The sequence below is a fragment of the Anguilla anguilla genome, chromosome 13 (genome assembly GCF_013347855.1).
Source record: "Anguilla anguilla isolate fAngAng1 chromosome 13, fAngAng1.pri, whole genome shotgun sequence".
NCBI classification, from domain to species: domain Eukaryota; kingdom Metazoa; phylum Chordata; class Actinopteri; order Anguilliformes; family Anguillidae; genus Anguilla; species Anguilla anguilla.
The window spans coordinates 5,751,520-5,776,812 of NC_049213.1; the positions used below are offsets into that span (position 1 = coordinate 5,751,520).

General features: G+C 45.0%; 2 protein-coding genes across 6 annotated transcripts in view; both read left to right on the forward strand.

The window, feature by feature from the left end:
- iqsec2b (IQ motif and Sec7 domain ArfGEF 2b) overlaps positions 1-11,695 on the forward strand; it is a 91,103-nt gene extending 79,408 nt beyond the window's left edge. The window contains exons 9-15 of the mRNA XM_035388517.1: positions 1,921-2,046; positions 2,641-2,740; positions 3,653-3,814; positions 4,356-4,559; positions 9,149-9,198; positions 10,537-11,505; positions 11,573-11,695. Of these exons, the coding sequence (XP_035244408.1) occupies positions 1,921-2,046; positions 2,641-2,740; positions 3,653-3,814; positions 4,356-4,559; positions 9,149-9,198; positions 10,537-11,505; positions 11,573-11,695 (1,734 nt within the window). The remainder of the gene's footprint in view (positions 1-1,920; positions 2,047-2,640; positions 2,741-3,652; positions 3,815-4,355; positions 4,560-9,148; positions 9,199-10,536; positions 11,506-11,572) is intronic.
- Positions 11,696-19,764: 8,069 nt separating this feature from the next.
- kdm5c (lysine (K)-specific demethylase 5C) overlaps positions 19,765-25,293 on the forward strand; it is a 45,252-nt gene continuing 39,723 nt past the window's right edge. For 2 of the 5 annotated variants that reach the window (XM_035387868.1, XM_035387869.1), the window contains exons 1-2: positions 19,767-19,972; positions 22,942-23,089. In XM_035387868.1, coding sequence (XP_035243759.1) covers positions 19,893-19,972; positions 22,942-23,089 — 228 coding nt within the window. In that variant the 5' untranslated portion in view covers positions 19,767-19,892. The other 3 variants (XM_035387872.1, XM_035387870.1, XM_035387871.1) reach the window with 3 other exon arrangements.

Sequence of the window (25,293 nt, forward strand, 5' to 3'; positions counted from 1 at the left end):
CCCGTGGGAAACCGGTCTCGCTCGTCTGGCGGCAAGATTCCGCTTCGCCGATGCTTTTGCGGCTGGCTGCTCTCAGAGGAATGGCTTTAGAATGTGCACACGCAGCGGAAAAGATTCCGCAGAACCTTGACGGACAAGCAGGTGGTGGGATAAAGGGGGTGGAGGATCAGAACACTGCTGGCGAAAGGGGGTGGAGAATAAGAACATTGAGAGTGAAAGGGGGTGGAGAATAATAACATTGAGAGTGAAAGGGGGTGGAGAATCGGAACCCTGAGAGTGAAAGGGGGCGGAGAATCATAACGCTGAGCACGAGAGGGAGTGGAGAATCAGAACACTGAGAGTGAAAGGGGGCGGAGAATCAGAACACTGAGAGTGAAAGGGGGCGGAGAATCAGAACACTGAGAGTGAGAGGGGGTGGAGAATCGGACCACTGAGAGTGAGAGTAGGTGGAGAATCGGAAAGCTGAGAGTGAAAGGGGGTGGAGAATCAGAACACTGAGAGTGAGAGGGGGTGGAGAATAATAACATTGAGAGTGAAAGGGGGTGGAGAATCGGAACCCTGAGAGTGAAAGGGGGCGGAGAATCATAACACTGAGAGTGAAAGGGAGCGGAGAATTCTGAACGCTGAGAGTGAAAGGGGGCGGAGAATCAGAACACTGAGAGTGGAAGGGGGCGGAGAATCAGAACGCTGAGCATGAGAGGGGGTGGAGAATCAGAACACTGAGAGTGGAAGGGGGCGGAGAATCAGAACGCTGAGCATGAGAGGGGGTGGAGAATCAGAACACTGAGAGTGAGAGGGGGTGGAGAATCGGAACGCTGAGAGTGAAAGGGGGTGGAGAATCGGAACGCTGAGCATGAGAGGGAGTGGAGAATCAGAACACTGAGAGTGAGAGGGGGTGGAGAATCGAAACACTGAGAGTGAGAGGGGGTGGAGAATCGGAACACTGAGAGTGAGAGGGGGTGGAGAATCAGAACACTGAGAGTGAGAGGGGGTGGAGAATCAGAACGTTGAGAGTGAGGGGGTGGAGAATCGGAACACTGAGAGTGAGAGGGGGTGGAGAATCGGAACACTGAGAGTGAGAGGGGGTGGAGAATCAGAACGTTGAGAGTGAGAGGGGGTGGAGAATCGGAACACTGAGAGTGAGAGGGGGTGGAGAATCAGAACGTTGAGAGTGAGAGGGGGCGGAGAATCAGAACACTGAGAATTAAAGGGATGGAGAATCAGAATGCTGAGAGATGCAAGGTTGCCAAGCAACACAATTTTTTATGGTTCGTCAGAGAGATGAAAATGGCTTGACACAGTAGCTGGTTTGCTAAGTGAGACTAAAGTAGGCACAACTTCACACTAGGGGTTATTCAGATGGGGAAAGCAGAGAGGGTAACTGATAGAGATGGCATCACAGTAGAGAGTGTCATGGTGGGGGATCCAGCCATTGGCTGCACTGGGCTTTATTTCTGGTGTTGGTTATATATGGTAAATGGTAAATGGACTGCATTTATATAGCGCTTTTATCCAAAGCGCTTTACAATTGATGCCTCTCATTCGCCAGAGCAGTTAGGGGTGAGGTGTCTTGCTCAAGGACACTTCGACACGCCCAGGGCAGGGTTTGAACCGGCAACCCTCCGACTGCCAGACAATCGGTCTTACCTCCTGAGCTATGTCGCCCATATATGGGTTATAAAGCCCCCCAGTCTGTCCCGTATTTTAAATTCCTGTTTCTTTATTTTATTGTGTTTTGCTGTGTTTGGCCTCTCGGTCAGGCCGTTACTACAAATGAGAATTCATTCACTATTAATTTGCTCGGTTTATGATAATTAATGTATTGCATTGATTAAACCTCTAACAGGAATAGGACGAGTGTGAGAGCGTGGGGTTCCTTTCTTTAATTCGGGGGTCCCCCTCTGTTTTTGGGGCGTGCAGGTCCTGTCCCTGCCCCACCGCAGGCTGGTGTGCTGCTGTCAGCTCTACGAAGTGCCCGACCCCGGCCGACCCCAGAGGGGCGGGGTGCACCAGAGAGAGGTGTTCCTCTTCAACGACCTGCTCGTGGTGAGGGAGCCTCACCTGTACTCACTACCTGAGAGAGAGTAGCATGCACACTCATCAGACCTGGGTCAACTACGTATTTGTTTTGGATTCAAATACGTTTCTACGCTTTACTGATCTTGTCTGGTGCATTGGAACCAATGAAATACCCTCAAAAAGTGCAAACCCTGCCTTCTGGTCATATTGGCAGTCTCGATTACACCAGGCAAGATCAATAGAGCACAGAAAAGTATTTGAATCCAAAACAAATACGTATTTGACCCAGGTCTGATACTCATATACTAATATACTACCCATACTATTTACAACTACGTAGTGCTACTAATACTATGTATTAGTAATAAAACAGATATGTAAATAAATACAGCTCAAATTCATACCTGTTTAAATTGTACATTGTTTTATGTAAGTACATAATTATATATGTCGTTCTAATTACTAATAGTTAATAATACATAATAGTAGTACTATGCAAATTCTGCTGTTATTGTCTTTTAGGAGATATATGACCTCACTTTCCCTTTCTTGCCCTCTCTCCCCCCCCTCTCTCTCTCTCTCTCTCTCTCTCTCTCCCCCTCCCTCCTTCTTTCTCTGTAGGTCACTAAGATTTTCCAGAAGAAGAAGACATCGGTGACGTACAGTTTTAGGCAGTCCTTTCCCCTGGTGGAGATGCAGGTTCACATGTTCCAGAACTCATGTGAGGACCAGTCTAATTATCCATAATTATCACTCCTTCCTATCTCTCCCTCTCCCTTTCTTCTCTCTCTCTTTCTCTCTCTCCTCCTCAGGAATCCTTCTCAATACCTTCCCTCTTTTGTAGAACGACTCTATTTGTGACTTTCCATGGCAGTCTGTGTGACATCTGCGGGAAAACTTTACACCAAATGATTCTGGGAAAGGTCAAAGGTCATATCAGAAATGTTGTGGGGAATGGTGACAAAGACTATAACAAGGAATCACCAACAAATGGCATTGTTCCTGAGCAGGGCCATTTATGTGAACGGGAGGGTTTTTTAGGAGGGTAGTCTACCTGGTACACTTGCTTTGGTTCTGTACAGGTGTGAGTGTGTGATTGTGTGTAACCTTGTGTGAGTGCCCTACCTTCTCCTGTAGAGACCCCTGACTGCTAAGGAAATGCTTATTTCACATAGTTCTGTTGTAGCATGTTCGGTTTTATCGTCTCCCCAAAAACCACACAGTTCTCTGGTTCACATGTACACGGGCTTTGTTGTGCGTTCGACACAGGTACGACAAACAAATAAACGACACACGATAGGCGAAGGGAACACGATATATAGCTCCTGCATGTGTCTCACTCCAGCCCCAGGTCTCGCTGCCAACACAAGCAGATAAGGAGTTAGCAATCGTACTCGTTGTCAACAGCTGTGATTACAGACCGGCTAAACCGCTCCATCTCCGCCTGCAGATGGCGCCCTAACCACACCACCCCTCCACAGCTGTCTAAACGGACAATGTCTGAATGGCTCGTGCAATAATAACACAGATATTGACTGTCTGACACGGTGAAAATGACTGGGTTAGTAGCTGAATCCTCTCTCACATGCCTGCTAACCCCATGGCATCGATCCCCCCACCCCTCCCTCCGCAGACTACCCCCACGGTATCCGTCTGACCTCAGCCATCCCGGGAGGGGAGAGGAAGGTTCTGATCGTGTTCACGGCCCCGAGCCAGCAGGACCGCACCCGCTTCACCAGCGACCTGCGGGAGAGCATCGCCGAGGTGCAGGAGATGGAGAAGTACCGAGTGGAGTGTGAGTGTCTCTTACAGGGGGAGGGGCTTACAGGCTCCGCCCTGGGGGAGGGCATTACAGGCCCTGCCCTGGGGGAGTGTCTCTTACAGGCTCTGCCCTGGGGGAGGGGCTTACAGGCTCCGCCCTGTGGGAGGGGATTACAGGCCCCGCCCTGGGGGAGTGGCTTAAGTAATTACAGTTTGAGTGCCCTTACAGGCTTCACCCTGGGGGAGGAGTTTATGGAAGTGTTCAGATTAGAGGAAATGTGTTTTTGGTCTCCCCCGGGGGAAGAACAGCATTATTATTACATTACAGCACTGTACAGCATCCACATCTCAACCTTCTATTACATTACAGCTCTGTACATTACAGCACCTTGTATTTTAACTCATAAGTGTGATAAAAATGTCTTGAGGCTGTGTTGAGGGCAGTAGAGGTTATTTCATTTCTCATGTTTCTGTCTCATCAGTCTAGTCGCCATGTTCTGCCCCCCCCCCCCCCCCCCCAACCCCCCACCCTAAATGTATTTTATTTTCACCCTTATTTTCGCCCCGCCCCGCAGCGGAGCTAGAGAAGCAGAAGGGCGTGATGCGGCCCAGCCTCCTGAGTGCGGGAGTGGTGGGCGGAGCCGGTGGAGGAGGCGGAGTGAAGAACGAGGTGGTGAACGGCACTCTGGGACGGCCCAGCCTGGATGACAGCTACTCCGGAGGAGAGGGACTGAAGCGCACTGCACTCAGCTCCTCTCTGAGAGACCTCTCTGAGACAGGTTAGAATCACACACACACACACACACACACACACTCTCTCACACAGACAAACGCACACACTGAAGATGGCTGCAGTAAAGGCCTTGCTGACCATCACCATGTACGACAGTGTGGTATAATGGGTAAGGAGCTGGTCTTGTAACCGAATTGGTCACATGTTCAATTCCCAAGTAGGACACTGCCGTTGTACCCTTGAGCAAGGTACTTAACCTGCATTGCTCCAGTATATATCCAGCTGTATAAATGGATACAATGCTATGTAAAAAAAGTTTTTTTTTAAGTTGTGTAAGTCGCTCTGGATAAGAGCGCCAAGCTAAATTCCTGTAATGTACAGTTGATGCCAAAATTTATTTTACATACACCTAGGCTAAAGAAATTCAAACTCAATTTTTCACAACTCCACACATTTCATGTTACCATTCATTTCCTGTGTTAAGTCAATTAGGGTATCTACTTTATTTCCATAAGAGGTCATTTCAAAATAATAGAGATTTATTTCAGCTTTTATGTACTATATCAGACTTTCAGTGGGTCAAAGGTTTGCATACACTCTGTTAGTATTTGGTGGCATTGCCTTTGAATTGCTTAACTTGAATCAAACGCTTGGGGTAGCCTTCCACAAGCTTCTCACAGTACTTTGCTGGAGTTTTTGCCCATTCCTCCTGAAAGAACTGGTGTAACTCAGTCAGGTTTGTGGACCTTCTTGCTCGGACACGCTTTTTCAGTTCAGTCCACAAATTTTCTACGGGATTCAGGTCAAGGCTTTATAATGGCCACTCCAACACTTCCACTTTGTTGTCTTTAAACCATTTTGTTACAACTTTGGAGGTATGCATAGGACCATTGTCCTGCTGGACGACCCAGTTGCGACCAAGTTTTAACTTTCTAGCTGAAGTCTTGAGGTGTTGCTTCAGTATTTCACTGGAATTCTGATATAGTGAATTAAAGATGAACTAAATCTGTCTCTAATCGAATGTTTTAATATTACCTCTGATGTGAACAAAGTAGATGCCCTAATTGACTTGCCAAAAGAAATGTATGGTAACATGAAATGTGCAGAGTTGTGAAAAACTGAGTTTGAATATCTTTAGCCTGGGTGTAATGTAAACTTTTGGCCTCATCTGTATCAGGGAAGATACCGATCATCTTGTGATTCAATCAGTTATCATATGCAAAGGACTAGAGAACTAAATATGATGACTATATTTCAGATTATGTTAATTTATCCAATTACTTTGGCTCCCCTAAAATGGAGGGACTTTGGATAAAAATGGCTGTGATTCCTTCACTGATCTCCCGATATGGATGTTAGTACTCTCAAATTAAAGCTGACAGTCTGCACTTTAACCTCATATCCACTGATTCATTTCAAATCCGATGTACAGAGCCAAAACAACAGAACTTGTGTCACTGTCCCAACACTTCTGCATTTAACTATAGCTCACGACAGAATCTCGAAGTTCAGGAAAAACAAACCTTTTATTAAAATGAGTGACATATTGCAGGAGGTTCCATGGATGACGTCGCGAGAAAGGTTCGCTTAACTGGAGCGGCTTCCGTCATAATGAATCCAGCTGTATAAATAGACAGTGTGTCAAATTTAAGCCTTTAAGCCATTTATGTTGTAAAAGAAGAGTACCAGTGATGTAAGTAAATTAAGTTATGTAATGGATATTTATAATAATGACTTCTAATGCTGCCATGATACACTTTGCCAAGTTTGCTCTCAGAAACTAGCAATGATCTATGAATACACGTTGATCATTTACAGTTTTTCCAAAGTTCACCTGTAATGATCTCGTAATGAACCCACATTTGGTTTTACCTGTGCTTTTAACAGCTGCCGGGACAGTGCAAAGTGTGGATGACAAAACAGGCAAGCGCTGCACGTAATTTCAACAATTAAGTTCAGTTGTGAAAAATAAACGTAAATAGCGCCAAGCAGATCATCTTCAACGTTTATCATTTCCAGCACATTAAACTGACAAATATTGGCAAATTGATCTCCTCCTTACACATTTAGTAGTCTGGATCACAGCATCTAGATTCTGTGCCTCCACCTGCTGGCAGGAGAGAGTACTGCCGCATAGATTAAACTGCCGGATGGTAGATCTCCAGGAACAGGGTTGGTCACCACTGGCTAGCAGCTTTGTTGTCAGTCCATATTTGTGGTGAGGAATGATGTGGCTTTATTAAACGCAGTGCCAGTACCATAACTGTTACTCTGATGGAGGGCCAGACAGTGGTTTGAATACAGATGTGCAGCGTAGATCGTATTTAAATTTTTATGCGTTTGGCTGTAATCCAATGGGCTGCATTCAGCTGTTTGTTTCTTAGCTGGGGTGAGATCGAAGAAGGAAGCACACAACTTCGACTTCAGAATAGGTCTCCTTGGTTACCTGCTTGTTTTCATGCAGCACAGTGGATGCTGGTCTCCAGTTTCTCTTGTGTCACGTTTATTATTTCTTTAAGCTCTTTAAGGGCTGCATATTGATTTTTTACAGATAGTTTTTGGTTGAATACGGCATGTTAAATATAGTTAACGAAGGTTGGTTTGCACTCGGACTAGAATGACTGTATTTATTGGGAAAAGGCTAAAAAGATTTGTTTACATTAGTTTATAATAAAAACATTATTTCAGAATACATGGCAAATCCTGTTTGTTGAGTATACAGACAGACATACAGTTGAGGCCAAAAGTTTACATACACCTTGGCTAAGGACATTCAAACTCAGTTTTTCACAACTTAGCATATTTCATGTTACCATACATTTCTTATAGCAAGTCAATTAGGGCATCTACTTTGTTCACATCAGAGGTAATTTTAAAACAATTGATTAGGGACAGAATTATTTCAGCTTTAATTCACTATATCAAAATTTACCTGCACAAAGTTTAAACTCTCTTTAAACAGTCTGGAAGATTCCAGAAATTGATGTAATGACATTTAAAAGCTTATGATTGGCCAGTTGTCATAGTTAGGAGTTAATTGGGAGTTAATTGGCACATGTGGCTGTATTTAAGGGCCTACCTTTAGAGCCACTGCCTTTTTTCCCTTGATACCATGGGAAAATCCATGTAACTCAGCAACTCACCTCAGAAAAAGAATTGTGGACCTCCACAAGTCCGATACTTCCTTAGGAGCAATTTCCAAATGAGGCTTGTAATCCAAAAAACACCATCCCAACTGTGAAGCATGGGGGTGGCAGCATCATGTTGTGGGGGTGTTTTGCTGGAAAAGGGACTAGTGCACTTCAGAAAATAGATGGCATCATGAGGAAGGAGGATTTTCTTGAAATAGCAAGCAACACCTCAAGACATCAGCTAGAAAGTTAAAACTTGGTCGCAACTGGGTCTTCCAGCAGGACAAAGATCGTAAGCATACCTCCAAAGTTGTAACAAAATGGTTTAAAGACAACAAAGTGAAAGTATTGGAGTGGCCATCACAAAGCCCTGACCTGAATCCCATAGAAAATGTGTGAACTGAACTGAAAAAGCATGTCTGAGCAAGGAGGCCCACAAACCTGACTGAGTACATAAAAGCTGAAATAAATCTGTCTCTTAGCTATTATTTTGAAATGAGCTCTTATGGAAATAAAGTAGATACCCTAATTGACTTAACACAGGAACTGTATGGTAACATGAAATGTGTGGAGTTGTGAAAAATTGAGCTTGAATGTTTTTAGCCTTTGTAAACTTTTATGTCTTGACTTGAATGTCTTTAGGTGTATGTAAACTTTTGGCCTCAACTGTGCTACTGTGATTCTGTTGCATTGCTGTTAGTACCAGAGGGCTGAGATTTTGTATGTTTACATTACCCTTAGTTTTGAATGCTTACCAGGCGTGTAATAGCTTTCTTAAAATATAATTTTCAAATGCGCATATGCTTAATTCCAAAATATCTGGAACGTGGTCTGCATGTAACTGCAGCCATAGGGAAATGTCATGAAAATTTGTGATTACAAATTGCAGAAAAGGCTGCCACCTCGTGGTATGGCTTTCTCATAGCAACGAATGCAACCTCATCACGGCATTGTTTGAATAATTGTTGAAAGCAATCCCCATAGCAACCAACTGATAAAAATTATTCTGATCCTCTCTTGCATTCAAAAATAGCATTAAATGATTAGTGTCAGACTCTGGCTAGATGAGAGGAACTGACATGACGCCATGGCAATCGCAGCGAATGAAACAGGACAGGATGACGTGTGTGTTCGCATGTGTGAAAACTATAGCTGTGGCCTTGATGATTGCCTTGTATAACTGAAATTTTACAGGGTGTTTTCATTTGCCAGCTCTCAAACAAGCTATTGAATAGGCAAGCGCTGCGCATAATTTCAACAATTAAGTTCAGTTGTGAAAATACTCATGAATGGTCTTTGTGACTGTGGAATATGGAACAGTTCAGCAGGAATGAGTGGGATCAGTGGCCATTTTTGAGAGCCTATTTTTCAGGCTGCAATTGTGTTTCATGCATACAAGTCAATTAAAAGGCTTCCCCAGAACTGGTCGTGCTCTCCAGTCGGGCAAGGTCGATTGATCTGATTGGTTCTTGGTCCTAACATGGCTCTCCCTGATTGGGCACAGGGAAACGTGGTCGCAGAAACAGCGTGGGTTCCCTGGACAGTACTATGGAAGTAAGTTTGAGTGAGGGGAGTGGGGCGCTTTTTTCCCCCTCTGAAATATGGTGTGACCCCCCCTGCATGCCCCGTCGCTGTCTAAGCCTGCTTGTGTGTGTTCTCGCCTGTGTGTTGGCAGCACCTGGACGCTCACTCACAGGTGTGTTTCCCATCTCGACCGGGGGAGGGCGAGACTCCTCATTCCGTTAATCCTTTGAAGAGTAGGTTTTTTGGATTCCTTCTCAAAATTCTACATCAGTGTTCGAGAACTCCATTGCTTTTATTTACTAGCAGCGATTGTGACATCAGCTTTCGTAACTGAACGTTCTGATCGCGTATTTGTGATGTCACGCCTTAAATTGTGAACTACAGCTGGTCTGCTGAGGGACAGGTCATAGAAAAAAAAACTTTTCCTCTGGTCTATGTTGAAAAGAGCAACAAAGGATTTAGGCCTTCTTAGATTCAAAATAAATATTTATCATTTTAAAAAAAAACCTTCAAATTCAAACGTGCACTTTCTCAGCAATAAAATCAGTAATAATCACATTTATCCATTTTTTTTTGTTTACGATAAGGTATTTTTTATCTTTCGTTTCTCTCGAAGCGCGGCCGATGCTCTCTATCTTTATCGCGCGACCTGGCGGAACTGAGAGACAGCAGAAAGGGGGCCGTTTCCTGCTAGGGCAGAACGAGGCGGAACTGAGAGACGGCAGAAAGGGGGGCCGTTTCCTGATGGGGCGGAACGAGGGGGGACCTGAGAGCGAGGGGCCTGTCGCGCAGCTCCCTCGCGGGACCCGCGCCCGCGGAGCTGCAGGCCGACAGGCTCGCGGCCGAGGCTCTACTAAGAGCCTCCTCTGACAGCCTCCTCCCCTCAGGGGCAGCGTGAAGCAGAGGGTCTGACGCTTTCCTGGCAGTAAGAGAGCCCCAGGGAGGAGGGGGAGGGGTGGAGGGATGGGGGGAGGGGGGTGACCTCCTCCCCCAGCAGCTGGTGTCAGTTGTGTGCCAAGCGTCAGGTTAAAAACGCGCATGCGGTCAGCGCCCCCCCCCCCCGACGCTACTGGTCTCCCGCGTGCGCCTCCGTTTTATGCGTCTCCTGCTTGCAGCCTTGTCTTCATTTATTTTATTTATTTGAAGCCCGTTGTTCTCGTTGTTTATGGCTTCAGCCTGAGACGATGGGCTGTGTGTGTGTTTTGTGTCGCCTGCGATGCTGTGTGTGTGTTTGTGTGTGTTATTTGCTTTGGGGTTTTTTTTTTGCCACTGGAAATGATTTGGGGAGTTGCGCTCAGTCTGTGCTCAGCCTCATGCTTTTCTCTCCCCCCCCACCCCCCTCCTTCCCCCCCCAACCCCCTTCCCCAGGGTTCGGTCATTAGCAGCCCGCAGACTCAACAGCGCCTCCCCATGGCGGGAGGAGTGCTCGGCTGCTATGGCCTCGAAGAGTTCCGGCCTCAACACCCCATCCTGAGCCCCGGAGTGGGGGTGGGGGGGGGGGCCGGGGCAACAGCACAGTGCTGCTGGGACAGCAGGTGGGGGCGGGACCGTCCCCAGCAGCACCAACGAGAGGGGGGCGGGGCTGGGGGCGGGGCCGGCGGCGGGGATGGGGAGCGGGTCATTCCTGGGCTCCCTGTTTGGGAGCAAGCGCTCCAAAGCCCCCGGCCCCATTATCCCCCCGGGACCACTCTACCCCGCCCCCGTGCCGCCCCCCACTACGGGGGGCCCGCCCCCACACTCACCCTCCGAGGGAGGGGGGCACTCCAAGATCCAGGCCCTGCATGCCCAGTACTGCCACGCGGGCGGTGGGCAAGCCCCGCCCCCTTACCACCATCACCACCGCTACCACGTGCAGACCATTCCTCCGCCCGCCCCTGGCCACGCCCACCACATCATGCACCGTGGCTCCCTGCCCCGGCGTCCACCCGCACCCTGCCACGCCCAGCTGGTCCAGCATTCCCAGCATGCTTTGCAGGGTCGGTACGGCAACATGGGCGCCGGCTGCCCGCCGCCCCCCCTTTCTCCTCTCTCCCCGCTCTCTCCGGCCCCCCAGTTCGCCCTCTACCACACCCAGCCGCCACACTCCGCCAAGGGGGGAGGGCCTGGCGGGGGTGCGGGGCCTGGCAAGCTGCCCCTGGGGCTGGCACACTCCCACCCGGGCCACGGCCACAGCCCCCATCCCACACCCTCCTCCGCCCATCAGCCTCACTTTGTCTTCGCCGCCCCGCCCGCCCAGCCCCCGCCGGGGGCCTCCACCGCTGCCCGCCATTTGCCGCCGGGCGGCCAGTATCTGCCCCAGTACCCTCCTCTTTCCTCCATCCCCCCTCCCCCCCCCCACTCCCCTTTACCCCCCCCTTCCTCCCCCCATACCCCTCTTACGCCTCTCTCCCCACACCCCCCCCAGCACCCCGGGCAGCCTCAGCAGGCGGCGGGTTCGCAGGCGGGACAGGGGGGAGGCCCAGGGAGTACCGGCACGGCGGGCAGCTCCAAATCCAAGCCTATCAACCGGATCAGCACGGTAGTGTGAGAGGGACCTGGGCCCGGGGGGCGGGGCGCGGGGGCGGGGCCAGGGCCGAGAGGGAGGCGGGGCCCGGCCGCAAGAGGCGGAGCCTGCTCAAGCTCTGCTACTTTCACCTCCGATTCCCGCACATGTAGAGAGAGCAGGAACACACACTCACACAAATATACATACGCTCGCACACACACACAAACACATGCACAAGCACACACTCGCACACACATAAACACACACTAACATACACACACACACCCACACGTGTACAAACACACACTCTATCATTCACACACACACAGACACACATTCACACACACTCTCGCTCACACACGCACACACATTCACACATTCACACTCCCGGAATGCACTAAACCTCGCATACACACAAGAGCAGACACGTGTGTGTACATGTGTGCTAACACAGAGCTCCTGTGTCTGCTGCACGTGGGCGGTGCTTGGACGCAGATGTAGGGGGTGACCACACTGTCCTCCCCCAATCAGAAACCAGCAAGCAGCTGAGAGACAGCGAGGACTCCACACAGAGATGTTCGGGAGATGACAGCCAGACAGTGAGACAGACACATGCTAGCAGGCACTAGACAGGAGCACAATGACACAACATTATCACACCCTCTGTGGTTACATAGCTGACTGGAGAGGAGAGGTGTGTAACTAGTTTTTTGAAGTGGCAGGCACTGGCCTGTTGGACAGAGGACTAAGACACGATGGACCATGGAAGAGCTTTCTATAAACTTCTGAAAGCATCGAAGAGGAACTGAAAACGTCAGCTTGGGTGGACCGGACCAACCGCAAAGACAATGAACTTCAGAACGTCTGCAGGTCACTGCTAGCGGAGCAGAAGATGGCGAATGTGATGACTGCTCTGTTAGAGGGTCAGAAAGTGTCCTTCTCCTTGGCGCTGACCGTTCGCCCCTCTCCAAAACCCTTTTCTCACTGCCTCCTATCTCTCTGCTGATTTCACGTGCAACCTAACTTCACTCCTACATGTTGAGATTGAAACGAGTTAGCTCAAATTTTAATTTCCTATTAACTAAATAGTGTAAAAGGCCTAGAGTGTACCTTCAATCAGTGTGCATTCAAAAGCCAACGCAGTGCAGGCTGGCATGGTTGACAGAACGTGTTGTGAAAGTGTTCGATTCCTCTGGGTTGTTGTAGGCCTGAAAGTCAACATTCATCTTTAACTTTTGCGGTCGACTGCAGGTGTTTCTGCTTCACAAACACCGGGGAACATCTGCGGGGATCGGAATGAATATACCGTACTCTCTGAAGCAAGGAAGTTATGTTAGCCTTTAACTCAAAGTGAACAAGAAATGTTAACTATATCCAGGCCATATATAGTACAGTGCTTTCTTCTGATGGGTCACTACTGTCTGTGTGTGGGCGATGTGTACTTGGAAGATTTAAGCTATAATTAATACAGAGATTGCAACACACTGTAAAGTTTTTCAACTCACTGTAAGGTTTTTCAGCACGCTGTAAGTTTTTGCAGCAGACTGTAAGGTTTTACAGCACTGACGTTTTACTGCACACTGTAAGGTTTTGCAACACACTGTAAGGTTTTACAGCCTGCTGTAAAGTTTGCAGCACACTGTAAGGTTTTACAGCACACTAAGGTTTTGCAGCACAATGTGAAGTTTTACAGCACACTAAGGTTTTGCAACACACTGTAAGGTTTTACAGCCTGCTGTAAAGTTTTACAGCACACTGTAAGGTTTTACAGCATGCTGTAAAGTTTTACAGCACACTGTAAGGTTTTGCAGCACAATGTAAAGTTTTACAGCAGACTAAGATTTTCCAGCACACTTTTACAGTGCACTATAAAGTTTTAGCCGACTGATTATGTCCACACTGTATGAAGCAACGTTACTGTAGGGTAACTGCACTGTTGGGTTGCCTCATTTTTTTGGGGAAAAAAAACAGTATCAAATTTTATAAATCACAATATGGCATGCCCAGTTGCAGCTTTAAGCCCATGCAGTGCTGCAGCATTTACTGCTGTCGCCGGCAGGCTGCAGCTGGACCGAAGGAGCTCTAAATGTGACAGGGAATACCCTGTGGACTTCAACCCCTCCCTCCCAGGGTGACTCTGTAGCCATTTAGCCAATCACACACCAATGAGACAAGGCTCCCAGAAGATTCATGGCAAGGGCTTTTGATTCAGCTGAGGGCAAACGGTGCATTTCACCTCTCAGAACCTCAACCTATTTTTCTTTCTTCTTTCTCTCTCCCTTTCTATCTGTCGCTCTCCCTTTTTCTTTCTCTCACTTTTCCTATCTCCATCTGTCAGTCTTTTATCCATTGTGCACAGTGACAAGTTCAGAGAGAGAGAGAGAGAGCGGGAGTGTGTGTGTGTGTGTGTGTGTGCGTGTGTGTGTTTTCCCTAGGGACCAATAGACAGGACAGGCAATATTAGATAATATTTCAGTTCTGGTAGGATTGATATGCTTGTGGTCGGCTTCGATATCATTCCTGTTTAAAAACTATTTACCTTATTACTACTAATAATTTTTGAGAAACTCGTATATCAGTTTCCTGTATATCAGTGTTTCATGGATAATTCTTATGATGAAAATGAAGAAATACTACATCTGTTCTTTACTACTGCGGACCAGAGAAGAGCTACGTTGCACTGGACCTGTTATTGATGCAGTTTGCATTAACCCTCCCATTTGTAATATCCCACTCATTTGTAATAACCCTTTTATTTATAATAACCCTGTCATTTGTATTAACCCTTTCAGTTTTTATTGTAATTCAGAGCCCAAGGCTCACTATTTTTGGGGTTATGACAATGATTACAGTTATTGCTATAATTATTATATTATGAATTTATGTAACTGTTCTTGATATTTATTAATTGTTTCTAGCAATGTTCTGTACCTTTAAGCACTTTTTACACTGTCCTAATTAAAGTAACAGGTGTGTGTGTGTGCGCGTGTGAGCACAGGCCCAACACTAAAACTGTTCCTTTTCGTTTCAAGTGTAGTGTAATGGTTATTGCGAGTTGTAATTGCTACATACTTCCTATAGATGGCAGCGGTGAGTCTGCACCAATGTAATGCCCTGCACACTTGGGTGAAGTGCACCCCCCCTATGTTCTGTCATGACAGTCTGTTCCCCGTTCATGAGGTAATCCGTGCGCACATGCACACATACACACCTGATTGCTCTTTTTTTTTTCCTTTTTTGAAATTCTGATGATTGTGTTTTTGGGGGCTCCTCCGCTGCGGAGATGCCTGCTCTTTACTTCAGTGCAGTTTTGTGGTTTTGCACTCGATCAAGATGCTTGACAATTTTCGTGCCACCTTTAAAGCCCTCACTTTAGCCCCGCCTTATGACCTTCCCCTCCGCCCACGTCCGTCTCCGCCTCCATTTCACAGCCCCGCCCCTCCAGCCCATTGGCCGGCCATGCCTTGCAACTCTCTGTGACTGGCACAGAATCCGTACTGCTGGGCGGGACTAGGCTCCTTATAGATAGATAGATAGATAGATAGATAGATAGAATGGTGACGTCAGTAAGGCCTGTTTGGAGAAGGCAAAGGGCATGCTGCCTCACCCAAAATCTCTTGTTACTTCCACTGGGAAAGGAGGGGAAAGAGGTGAGAGGAGGAGGATGGGAAGGGGGTAATTGGTGGGAGCTTCAGGGTCTGTGTGTGTGTGTGGCTGCTCCCTCACTGTGCGCTGTTCCCCGTGTGATCCCCCCTTGCATGAGTATCTGCACTTACTGAATGAAGCATATAGACCTGAATGTACATACTCTATAACACAAATGCTCAATATTGACTATGGAATGGACTGTACCACGTCTCCGTAATTCAGGTGTGTGCGTGTGGGAGGGTGATACCATATGAATTTATTTGGGAGGGAGAGGGGTCAGAGAGTGAATTATAATTGTACAATTGTGTGTGTGTGTGTGTGTGTGTGTGTGTGTTTCAGAGCAATTTACAATATAATTGTAAAAATACAAGAAATATAAGGAATTTTATTTGTGTACATACAGTTTCAATTCAACAAATACAGATAAATGAAATGTGAATATTTATTGCTTCTGATATTATAAAAATGTCCTTGCAGTGGAAGAGACTGGCTTTGTTTATTTTTTATTATTTGATTGCGTAGTAATTTCTCACAATATCTATCCATGCGTTATCTATACCCGCTTATTCTGGGTAGGGTCTCAGGGGTTCTGAAGCCTATCCCAGCATGCATTGGGCGAGAGGCAGGAACACACCCTGGACAGGTCGACAATCTATTTTAGGGCACACACACCATTCACTCACACACTCATACCTATGGGAAATTTATAGTCTGGAATTAGCCTACCTGCATGTCTTTGGACTGCGGGAGGAAACGGGAGTACCCAGAGGAAACCCACGCGGACACGGGGAGAACATGCAAACTCCACACAGAAAGGCCCCAAGCCCAAGTCACGACCTTCTTGCTGTGAGTGCTACCCACTGCACCACCAAACTGCTTCATCTGAATTGTTCCCAGTACTCAAGATACACTGCAGTGGAGGTGTGCTTATAAGTGGAGGCGTGCTTATAAAAGGACTGTGCTTTTAAGTGGAGGTGTGCTGTAACTCCCAATAATGTAATCAATTTCAACTTTTTTTTATGTAATAATAACCAATAATGTAATAAGTAGTAGTAGTGTACTTTATTGATCCCTGGGGGGAATTTGCACCATTGCAGCTTCAAAGACAACGAAGTAACACAATCAGGTACAAATTTACAGTAGATACAAAATATCAGATACAAATATATACAGAAATCCAAATTTAGCAGTGGACACCTTCAGAGGTGGAGTCCATGCCTCGATGGGTCAAAGCTGTTTTGGTGGCACGAGGGGGACCTACACAATATTAGGTAGGTGGTTTTAATGTTGTGGCTGATCGGTGTGTGTGTGTGTGTATATATATATATATATATATATATATATATATATATGTATACACCGATAAGCCATAATATTAAAACCACCTGCATTTTTCTGCTTTTTTCTGATTTAATATTTTATTTTCTCTGTTTGTAATCAGACAATTCACACGGGTCAAAGTGCAGACTCTGAGCTTTTATTAAAGGGTATTCTCATACATTTTGGTTTCACCGTGTAGTAATTACAGCACTTTTTGTACGAAGTCCCCCATTTCAGCGTTTTAGACAAATTAACATAATGTCAAATAAAAGAGTCATGTTTTGTATTTGGTTGCATATCCTTTGCATACCATGACTTCCTGATCTTTGTGACCGATCAACATCATCAGAGTCTGGATATCTTATTGTCAGGTTGGCCTACGTGCGATACAAAAACTCTTTGTATTTGAATGGATCTCTATGGGAATTGGGGGTGGGACTAGATTCAGCTGTAAATTATGCTGATACAGTATGGAACACATTTGTTGGCTAAATGGCTTTAAGTAATCAGGGGTCCATGGTATCAAATGAGCCTCAAACCACTGCTGCTGCCAGATATGCAGTAGCTACTACAAGCATTGTTTCTCCTGATTAATTTTCCTGTTGAACTCAATTGGAAAAAAATAGTGGAGGTGTGCTTATAAAAGGAACTGTGCTAATGAGTGGAGGTGTGCTGTCTCCTCTCCAGCAAAGTCAGTGGCGGTTATGCATCTTTATGGCACTAAATCCTCCAGGTGTCCTTTCGCTGTTGTCAGATGAAGTGATGGAGAAGATAACATTTTGATTCAAAACAACTTTTTATGAACCCAAAAAATGCTCAGCACAACTATCAAAGTATGCAGGACATGTACAGAATACTACAAAGATTGCTAGGAGAACAAGTAAATATGCAAGAAGTTGTACATTTAGTGAAATGAACTTGACAACCAAGTATGAACATATTTTTCCTGGAGGAATATGCTTTCTGTAGGTATTTACCAGCAGTTTTGTACATTCATTTAAATGTCTTGCATGAGGCAATTGTATTTATCTGACACTTTGATGTGACACAAAGAGTGAATGACGACATTGTGAGACGAGTAAAAACACAGGGCAAAGTGTAGGAGACATTGGGTATCATTGCTTTGGAATACAGCTTCTGTAATTTCTGTGAGGCAAGATAGCCTATATTGTTTGCTGTACAGTAACTTGGCGTCAATTTGATATCAATACTTTTAATGGCAGGCCAAGATTTAGCCAGTTTGAATGAATGACTTATAGACAGTGCTTTGTAAGTGGGAGTAACTTGGGATTTTTGTATGTTGAAAATGTGTTTTTAATGAGATAACATTTCTTTTTGCACTGTGTTTTTAATGAGTAAATGATAATAAGAATTCATATATAAATGCAGGCTATGAGAGATATGCATATTGCACTCGCAGAATGACCTGAAGTGTTCCGGTGCCACATATTTTAATGAAAAGAAGCAGTTTTTTTAACTTTTAGCTGACCACATAGACACTTGCTTTCAACTCGCTTAGCTTGTTGCTAATATTCGAGCAAAGCTTGTTGCTACCAAGCAAGACGTCCTGGGACTGCGAGTCTCACACTGACTGGCGGACATCTACTGGCATCAGCTGGTATCGCACTGGTTAACAGTGACAGAAAATTCTTGCAGTAATCTAATGAAAAACAGTTTTCAATGTACAAGAACGGGAAGTCACTCAGACAAAAGGTAGCTAACGTTAAACATTCTGAAAATGCTGAAAGCGGAACTGTCCCGGAAAGATTTTACAGAAGCAAAAGCAATAGTTTAAATGTTGTATTTTTAGTTAGGCAGCAAGCCAGCGTACTGAGTTTAGAGATTTGCTGCAGTCGGAGGGGCGAATTGAACCCAAGGCTACACTGGAAGTAGGCTACACATGGGAGATGCAAATTGTACTGTTTTAAACGTGCGCACTTGTACATATGATCATTTTGTTTGCATCCAATGTTTTTATTGGTTGATGCACGTAAAATGACCAGTGGGGAGACATATTCTTTGTGGGCTAGGAGCATTTCTGGCAGGAAAAAGAATAATAATAAGAAGAAGAGAATGCAAAATCTTAGTTTAGGGCTTTATTTTATGGACATGTGAAGTTGTTTATGAATTATGTCTGTTGAAATGGGGTCAGAATGTACAGAAATGAATGTTTTTAAGGGCTGAGAGTCCGTGGCTGTTGTTGTTATTTCTGTGGGGAACCCTGAAAAGTAGCAAACTCTCTGTGTTGTATAGGTATAAATAAATGGGGCATGCTGGATGGGATACCTGCCACCCCAATTTATGCTAATTTAAAAGTAAAACCGAGAAGCTTTATGTATAGGTCGTCCGTCTCCAAGACAAAGCAAAAGGGTGACGGGAAATATGGCAATTCTGTAATGTATGATCGATGCAAAATCCTTGCTGGAGTGACAGGGATAATCGTTCTTAAAGGCACGATTACAACAAATATTCCGAATATGGGCTAGAACATATGGGTTTCACTCAGGTAATTCCGTGGCTGTTTCCTCAAAATTATATCACCACACAACAGCTCTCAAATCAAATAAAAAAATGTAACCAAATTTAACTGGACCCCACCATGAGATGCCTCTGAGTCAATCAGTCAATCTAAAAAAAGTAAAAAAATAAAATAAAATAAAAAACATTTATTTCAGTAAAACTTGGCTGAACAAAATATATATATATATATTTTGATGACTGAAATTGAATAATACACCGGGCTTTTTTCTGGGGAAACCGAAATGACGAACACTTCCAAGTTCGTCGGGGATGTAAACACTGCGTCATTGCTGTGACATCAACACGAAACGAGCTTGAAGACCAATCGACCATCAGACCACTAAGCTGAGTGTCGATCGGTTGGTGCTACTTCTTCCATGCGAAAAAAAGCGTCCGCGTTTCGGAGAAATATTATTCCGCGTCACGTCCCACTATCTACCCGCAATACCTATATCGCATAAACTCATTAAGATAATTTAAACGTCGTTATCCAGTGATTTTTTCATTATTAATATCCCTATATTACTTCAGTCACTAATGACACACGACGTTTTTGTCACGTGTTAATTTAGCAGACTGAGCAGGGAAAGAATATAGAACTAGTTTCGTATATACTGTGGAAGGATGAAGCGGTGATGGGTAGGAGGGGCTGCGTTGAGGCAGTGATGAGGCTAAAATGGCGGCTAGTCCAGGCAGGCGGATCGGAGGTTAGCAGATTAACCGAGAGTTTCAATCGTTGAGGATTCGACTCATGCTGAGACGCATCTACAATAACGAACTGTTTAACGGAGGATTTCGAGCTTTGGATGCGAAGGGACCGGATATCTGCAGGTACAGCCGCTACAACGGGAGAGACGAGAACCGGATGATTCGCTTAGACAACGGCACCTAAACAACAACAGAGGGGGAGGAGAGCTACATCAACCTGAGGGAGGAAAATCTAGCTAACATTAGCTAGTGTGTGTGGTCCTACTGTATGATACCCAACGAACGCCCACATTTAGTGGAGAATAAACAAGATGAAAAGTGTTTAAGAAAGGTAAAGACTACAGTTAGTCGAGCCGCAGGGACCGGAGAATTCGGAATGAGCTGAAAAAAGCGGAGGCCGCAGAGCAGACGCCAGCCGCCCGGAGAGTGACCCAGTCCCGAACAATAGATACTGTTACGAGCCTAGACTGCAGCGGCCTTCGCGTTATTTCACATTAACGTTAATCAGGTATCCAGCGGCTGACTAGCCCACCAACTAATGTAGGACTATGACAGGGTACACCCAATAACACGACTGTTGGCTAATAACTAATGATCATTTAAATTAAACTCATTGCTGTGAGGATTCGAGTTGCTTGCATGGCAAATGTTAGCCATCGTTGTTTACCGAACCAACATAATCCGAGTAGCTAACATTAACTTGGTGTTAGTCGGCTAACGTTGATTCCTCAGTTTGTTTTAAAGTATATACGTTTTGAATTTGTGTTCTTTATTGAAATGTATGTATTGTTCGTAACGTCCAGCCGTTTGTTTAATTTTTGTTTAATGAAAGCGGCTCGTCTGAGGCCTAATAATAGCATATCCGATAACAAGCTAGATAAATGACCTAGCAGCAGTAGTGTCCATCATATCACTGAAATTTGTGCTTGAAGGATGTATTTGTGGATAACTTTATTAACATGTATTAGTATTTTGATGCTAAAACGATAGTTTATCTACAGCTAGAATCTTATCCCAACCAGAATCTGCCACTACCAGCGAGCCACTTATTGTCATTGTCATCATTAGACAACAGTGACGTGTCTCCGATGTACCAGTCAGTGTCGGTAGCTTTGGCTTCTTATTTTAGCTGTTATTTTTCTTTATCAGGCTGTTAAATTTGAATTGATCTTCGCTGTTCTTCTAGGTGCGTTGGCTAATGTTAGCTGGCTACAATCCATCCCGAGCTGTGTGTGGTTTACAGAAAGGTTAGCTAGCTAAGTTGTCTTTAGCAGAGTTAGGTCTAATGTTACCAAACAAATTGCAGTATTAAAACTCTCGCTACCCGGTGTGGTATCAGATTCAGTGTAGACTAACTGAATTACCCAGAGCATCTGAAGTCAGCGGTTTAGGAAATGTTTTAGTTGGTGGACCACATTTAAACGAAGCCAGGAGTGCAACGGCTATATGCGAAAGCCTACGTGCCGCGACAAGCATGACAACGTTTGGACGATACTAATATCAGAAGTTGCTGTAAATTGTGTTTCTGATTTAGCCAATGTTGGGTAGACTAGCTAAGTAGATGGGGAAGACGTGTATAATGATGAGTGAGTGTTAAAGCAAAATTGCCACAAGTTCAGTTATTCATGGATGAAACAACGCTGTCTGGTTGGTAGCTAATGTTAGTTAAATGATCTCGAGAATCTCTAAGTGTATTTTGACTTAACGTCACTCGAGTGCCTTAAAATCGAGGCGTTCACGTTTATTAGACCAAAAACCAACGGACTAATGAAAACTGACGTTAATTTTTTTTTTTTTTTTTTTTCTAGAGCTAAATGTCGAGCAGCCATTTTTCCGAAGGTGTCTCGTCGGTGCGCTATGTTATATTAGCTACATTATTATATCGATGTGCGTTTCTAATTGATTATAACGCACATGCCCGGGACTCGAACACAAAGACAGCCTACACGAATAGCTTGCGCCGTCAGGGCATCTCAAACAGCTTTGTCCCTACGTCAGGAGTTCGCTGTTGAAAATCGGGGGAGGGAGGGGATGGCGACTTGGGCGAGTCACGTATACCTCCGGTCCGCGACCCCATACCGCCGGAGTCCAACTGGGGGTGCTAATGAGGCTTGGTCGTACTCTCCCAATTTAGAAGCAGTCGCGGAGGTGGATATTAGATTATCATCTGCGAAGTGAAGCATCCTGCTACTGTTTGATAAGTTACAGCGTTTGTGGTGCTTTCTTGTGTCTTAACAGCAGTCCGTGTTGCTGGGAATCGTAACGGCCAGTTTCTTTGCTTAAGTTGTGTAATGGTCATATGCCTGGCTATTCATGGGAGAAGGTCTAATGGGCAGTGTAACTTATCCTAATTATTGGCATTATAAGAATGTTGTGCTTTTGGCCTATTACTCTAGGTATTGACCGAGGCATGAGCTGTTGTGGGATTGACTCGATCCCTGAACTAACCTTGCACTGAGGTCTGTGACAAAGGTGACCGTTTACATGTGTGACAAATAAATACAGTAACAGCTTAGAGTATGTATTAAGTGAACTCTCCCTTTGACACAGGTAATGCAGCCATTCCTCATTTGAAAAAATCTGTGGCATGCCCCTTGTCTCCCCAGACAGAAGTTTGCTAACACTTTCAGAATGAATTGCTGTGTAAATAACAATACATTTCCTGATTGACATTGAATGTAATGTAGCACGTAAGTATTGAATGTAAAGACAGTAACCCTTATGAATTTCATATGAATGTCACATTCATATTTAATGGCTCATAATTAGGCTGCACTTCAATTTTCTTCATTTATTTGTCTGTGAGTGAATTTGTGCATCCTGCTGAAGCCCCAGATGGTGTTTTCATGGAAGGCATGAATAGCTGAGGCATTGGTCTCATTCCCAGAGTCAGTTTGGTACAAAGGAGGGAAAGTGAACTGCTGTCCCTCTTTTCGTCATCTCCAATTCAGTAAATCGTATCTTTACTTTCCCATTCATGTAGGTAGAAATTGTTGGAGTTTATTTTATTGATTTGGGCTGGTAGTTAGCCATGCTAGCTAGCGCACCGATAAGACCGCTAGCATGATCCGTGCTCTCCGTCTTCCCTTCAGAAACATGGACGGGGAGGAGTTCTGCCCCCCGCCTGAGTGCCCGGTGTTCGAGCCTTCCTGGGAGGAGTTCGCCGATCCGTTGGGGTACATCGCCAAAATCCGTCCAATCGCCGAGAAGTCCGGCATCTGCAAGATCCGCCCTCCTGCGGTAAATGCACCTTTGCGGCCAACTGTCTGTTCTGTCCACCTGTCCGTCACGTGGGGCTTGCCCTCAGCAAATGCATTTCATCCCCTTCTGCGGCATGCGCTAGGGATGGACGATATATCGCAATAATAATTACCGAGTGCAATAGTGGTGTTAGCCACCATGTGGTGTATTGCCTTTCTTTTCATCTTTTTTCTCTAATTAGACCTGATGGTAAACAAGTTTGCTTCAGAGGCCGTGGGAAATGCTTCAGGAAAAACACCACCACTGTTATCTATTGGATGATCATACAGCAACCAATCAGCAGCAAGGCCTCGCTGCTGCATGTGATCAAAAATACATCAAGATCACATGGAAGCTCTACGTCCTTGGTGCTGATTGGCTGACTTGACAGCACCCGATAGGTAACAGTGGTTGTTTTTTTTTCTCCGGAAGCATTTCACGCTGGCTCTGTTGATCTGTTGTTCGCTACAATTACGTGCTCTTTGTAATTATATGTTTAATATCAGTCAGCAACACGAGTAACCAATTGCTTCTCGTTTTTCGATTTCTCATTTTAAAATGAACATCGTACACCCATTCATTTCTTGCTTTTTAATTCCTGTTCCTGAAACAGAAGACGATTGGCCAAAAAGTACGGATCCTTTCCCCCAATGATAGTTATTACATGCCAAATGTAGCAGCTCATCTTTAACATCGTATTAAATGAAACAACTGTTATTTTCTGGAAAGTCCGCGATTTATATATTGTTCTTTGATTATACTGTAGCATTTATGCCATCGTGGATTAAAAATAAAATGCCAAACTCTGTTTGACCTCCCAAGGGATATGCATCATCGCACACTGGAAGCAGGTTGGGAACTGGGAATCAAAAAAAAGTCATCAAAAAAACAAAAAAACAATGTGCTGTGCACTAAGAGGGTTCTGTAATTTTGTTGTCTTGAACAATGACAACAAAGCTCTGTCTGTCTATCCAAAATACGCGTCTCCTTTTCACCGTGATTAAAAAGGAGACGTGTCATTTTAGTTTTACAAACACCCATTTGTAAAATTAAAATGCTTTATACCACACTGCAGACCTGATCTTGGTGAAGCCTAGATAATGAGCACTACATTACATACCTGGTTATCTATATCTCTTCAAGCGATAGATGGCTTAATGTAACACTCATCAGTTTCTTTGACGGACTGTCCGATTTACGCCTCCAATTACTCATTTGCGAAACAAAAGGAACCTGCAGGTTGAACGGAGATTTCACTTGCTTTCTTGCAAATCTTTGAGCAAGTAGAACATACAAAAATGTTTCTATGGGTTTTTACACAATATGTGGTCATTTAACATTTTAAAAGTGTTTTGATTACTTCCCACAACAACCTAAGCTCATACAATAGTGAAAAAATAGGCCTAGGCTATGCTGCAAAACTATTTTCTTGTTATAATGTACTCAGCTGCATCAATTCCAACAGTTGTATTTCTAAATGATATCGTTTTTGTTACCGTATATAGGCGCGATTTATTTAGTTTTTTAAAAATTTTGGATATATTACCATTTTAAAATCATTGCACACGAAAACACGTTTTCTTTGGCCACTGCCCAGTGAAGATACAGGACCTGCGATGACGTCCGCAGATCAAAACACGGCTGTGACAGTTGCCCAGTCAACTCTTTTGTGAGAGCAGTGTGAAGTCGTTTTTGTTTGTTTGATCACCCTAGTTACCGTGTTCATACTCCAAACAGACAGGGCGATTGATTGCTGAAGGAATTGTGCTGTTTGCGCTTTTAGCTGTATTTTTCGATGCTATGCCTACATTTATGTTCGGGAACAACAGGCGCACAATTGTAAAGTGCCACACGCCCAACATTTTAAGCATGGGCATGAAACTGCGTCCATCTCTGCACTGCACTATCCTTGAACTGACCTGCCAGTTTGGGGTCTGTCCACTGAGCTGTGCCGACCTAATAAAAAGAAACTGGAACTGGTAACTTTTGTCTGACCCAGCCATCGACCAGTTAGCAAAAAGATGCAAAAAGCCAAAACTGCTCATTTGTGACGGAAATGACAAACACCACAAGGAGATTCTCCCGAGCTGCTAGAGTATGCTACAGCCAGCAACGTCTTGTGACCGCGCTTTCTTAAATACGGTGAAAAAGGAGACTTGATAGTTAATACTTGGCAGCTAGCTTACTAATAAAAACGTTTGTCA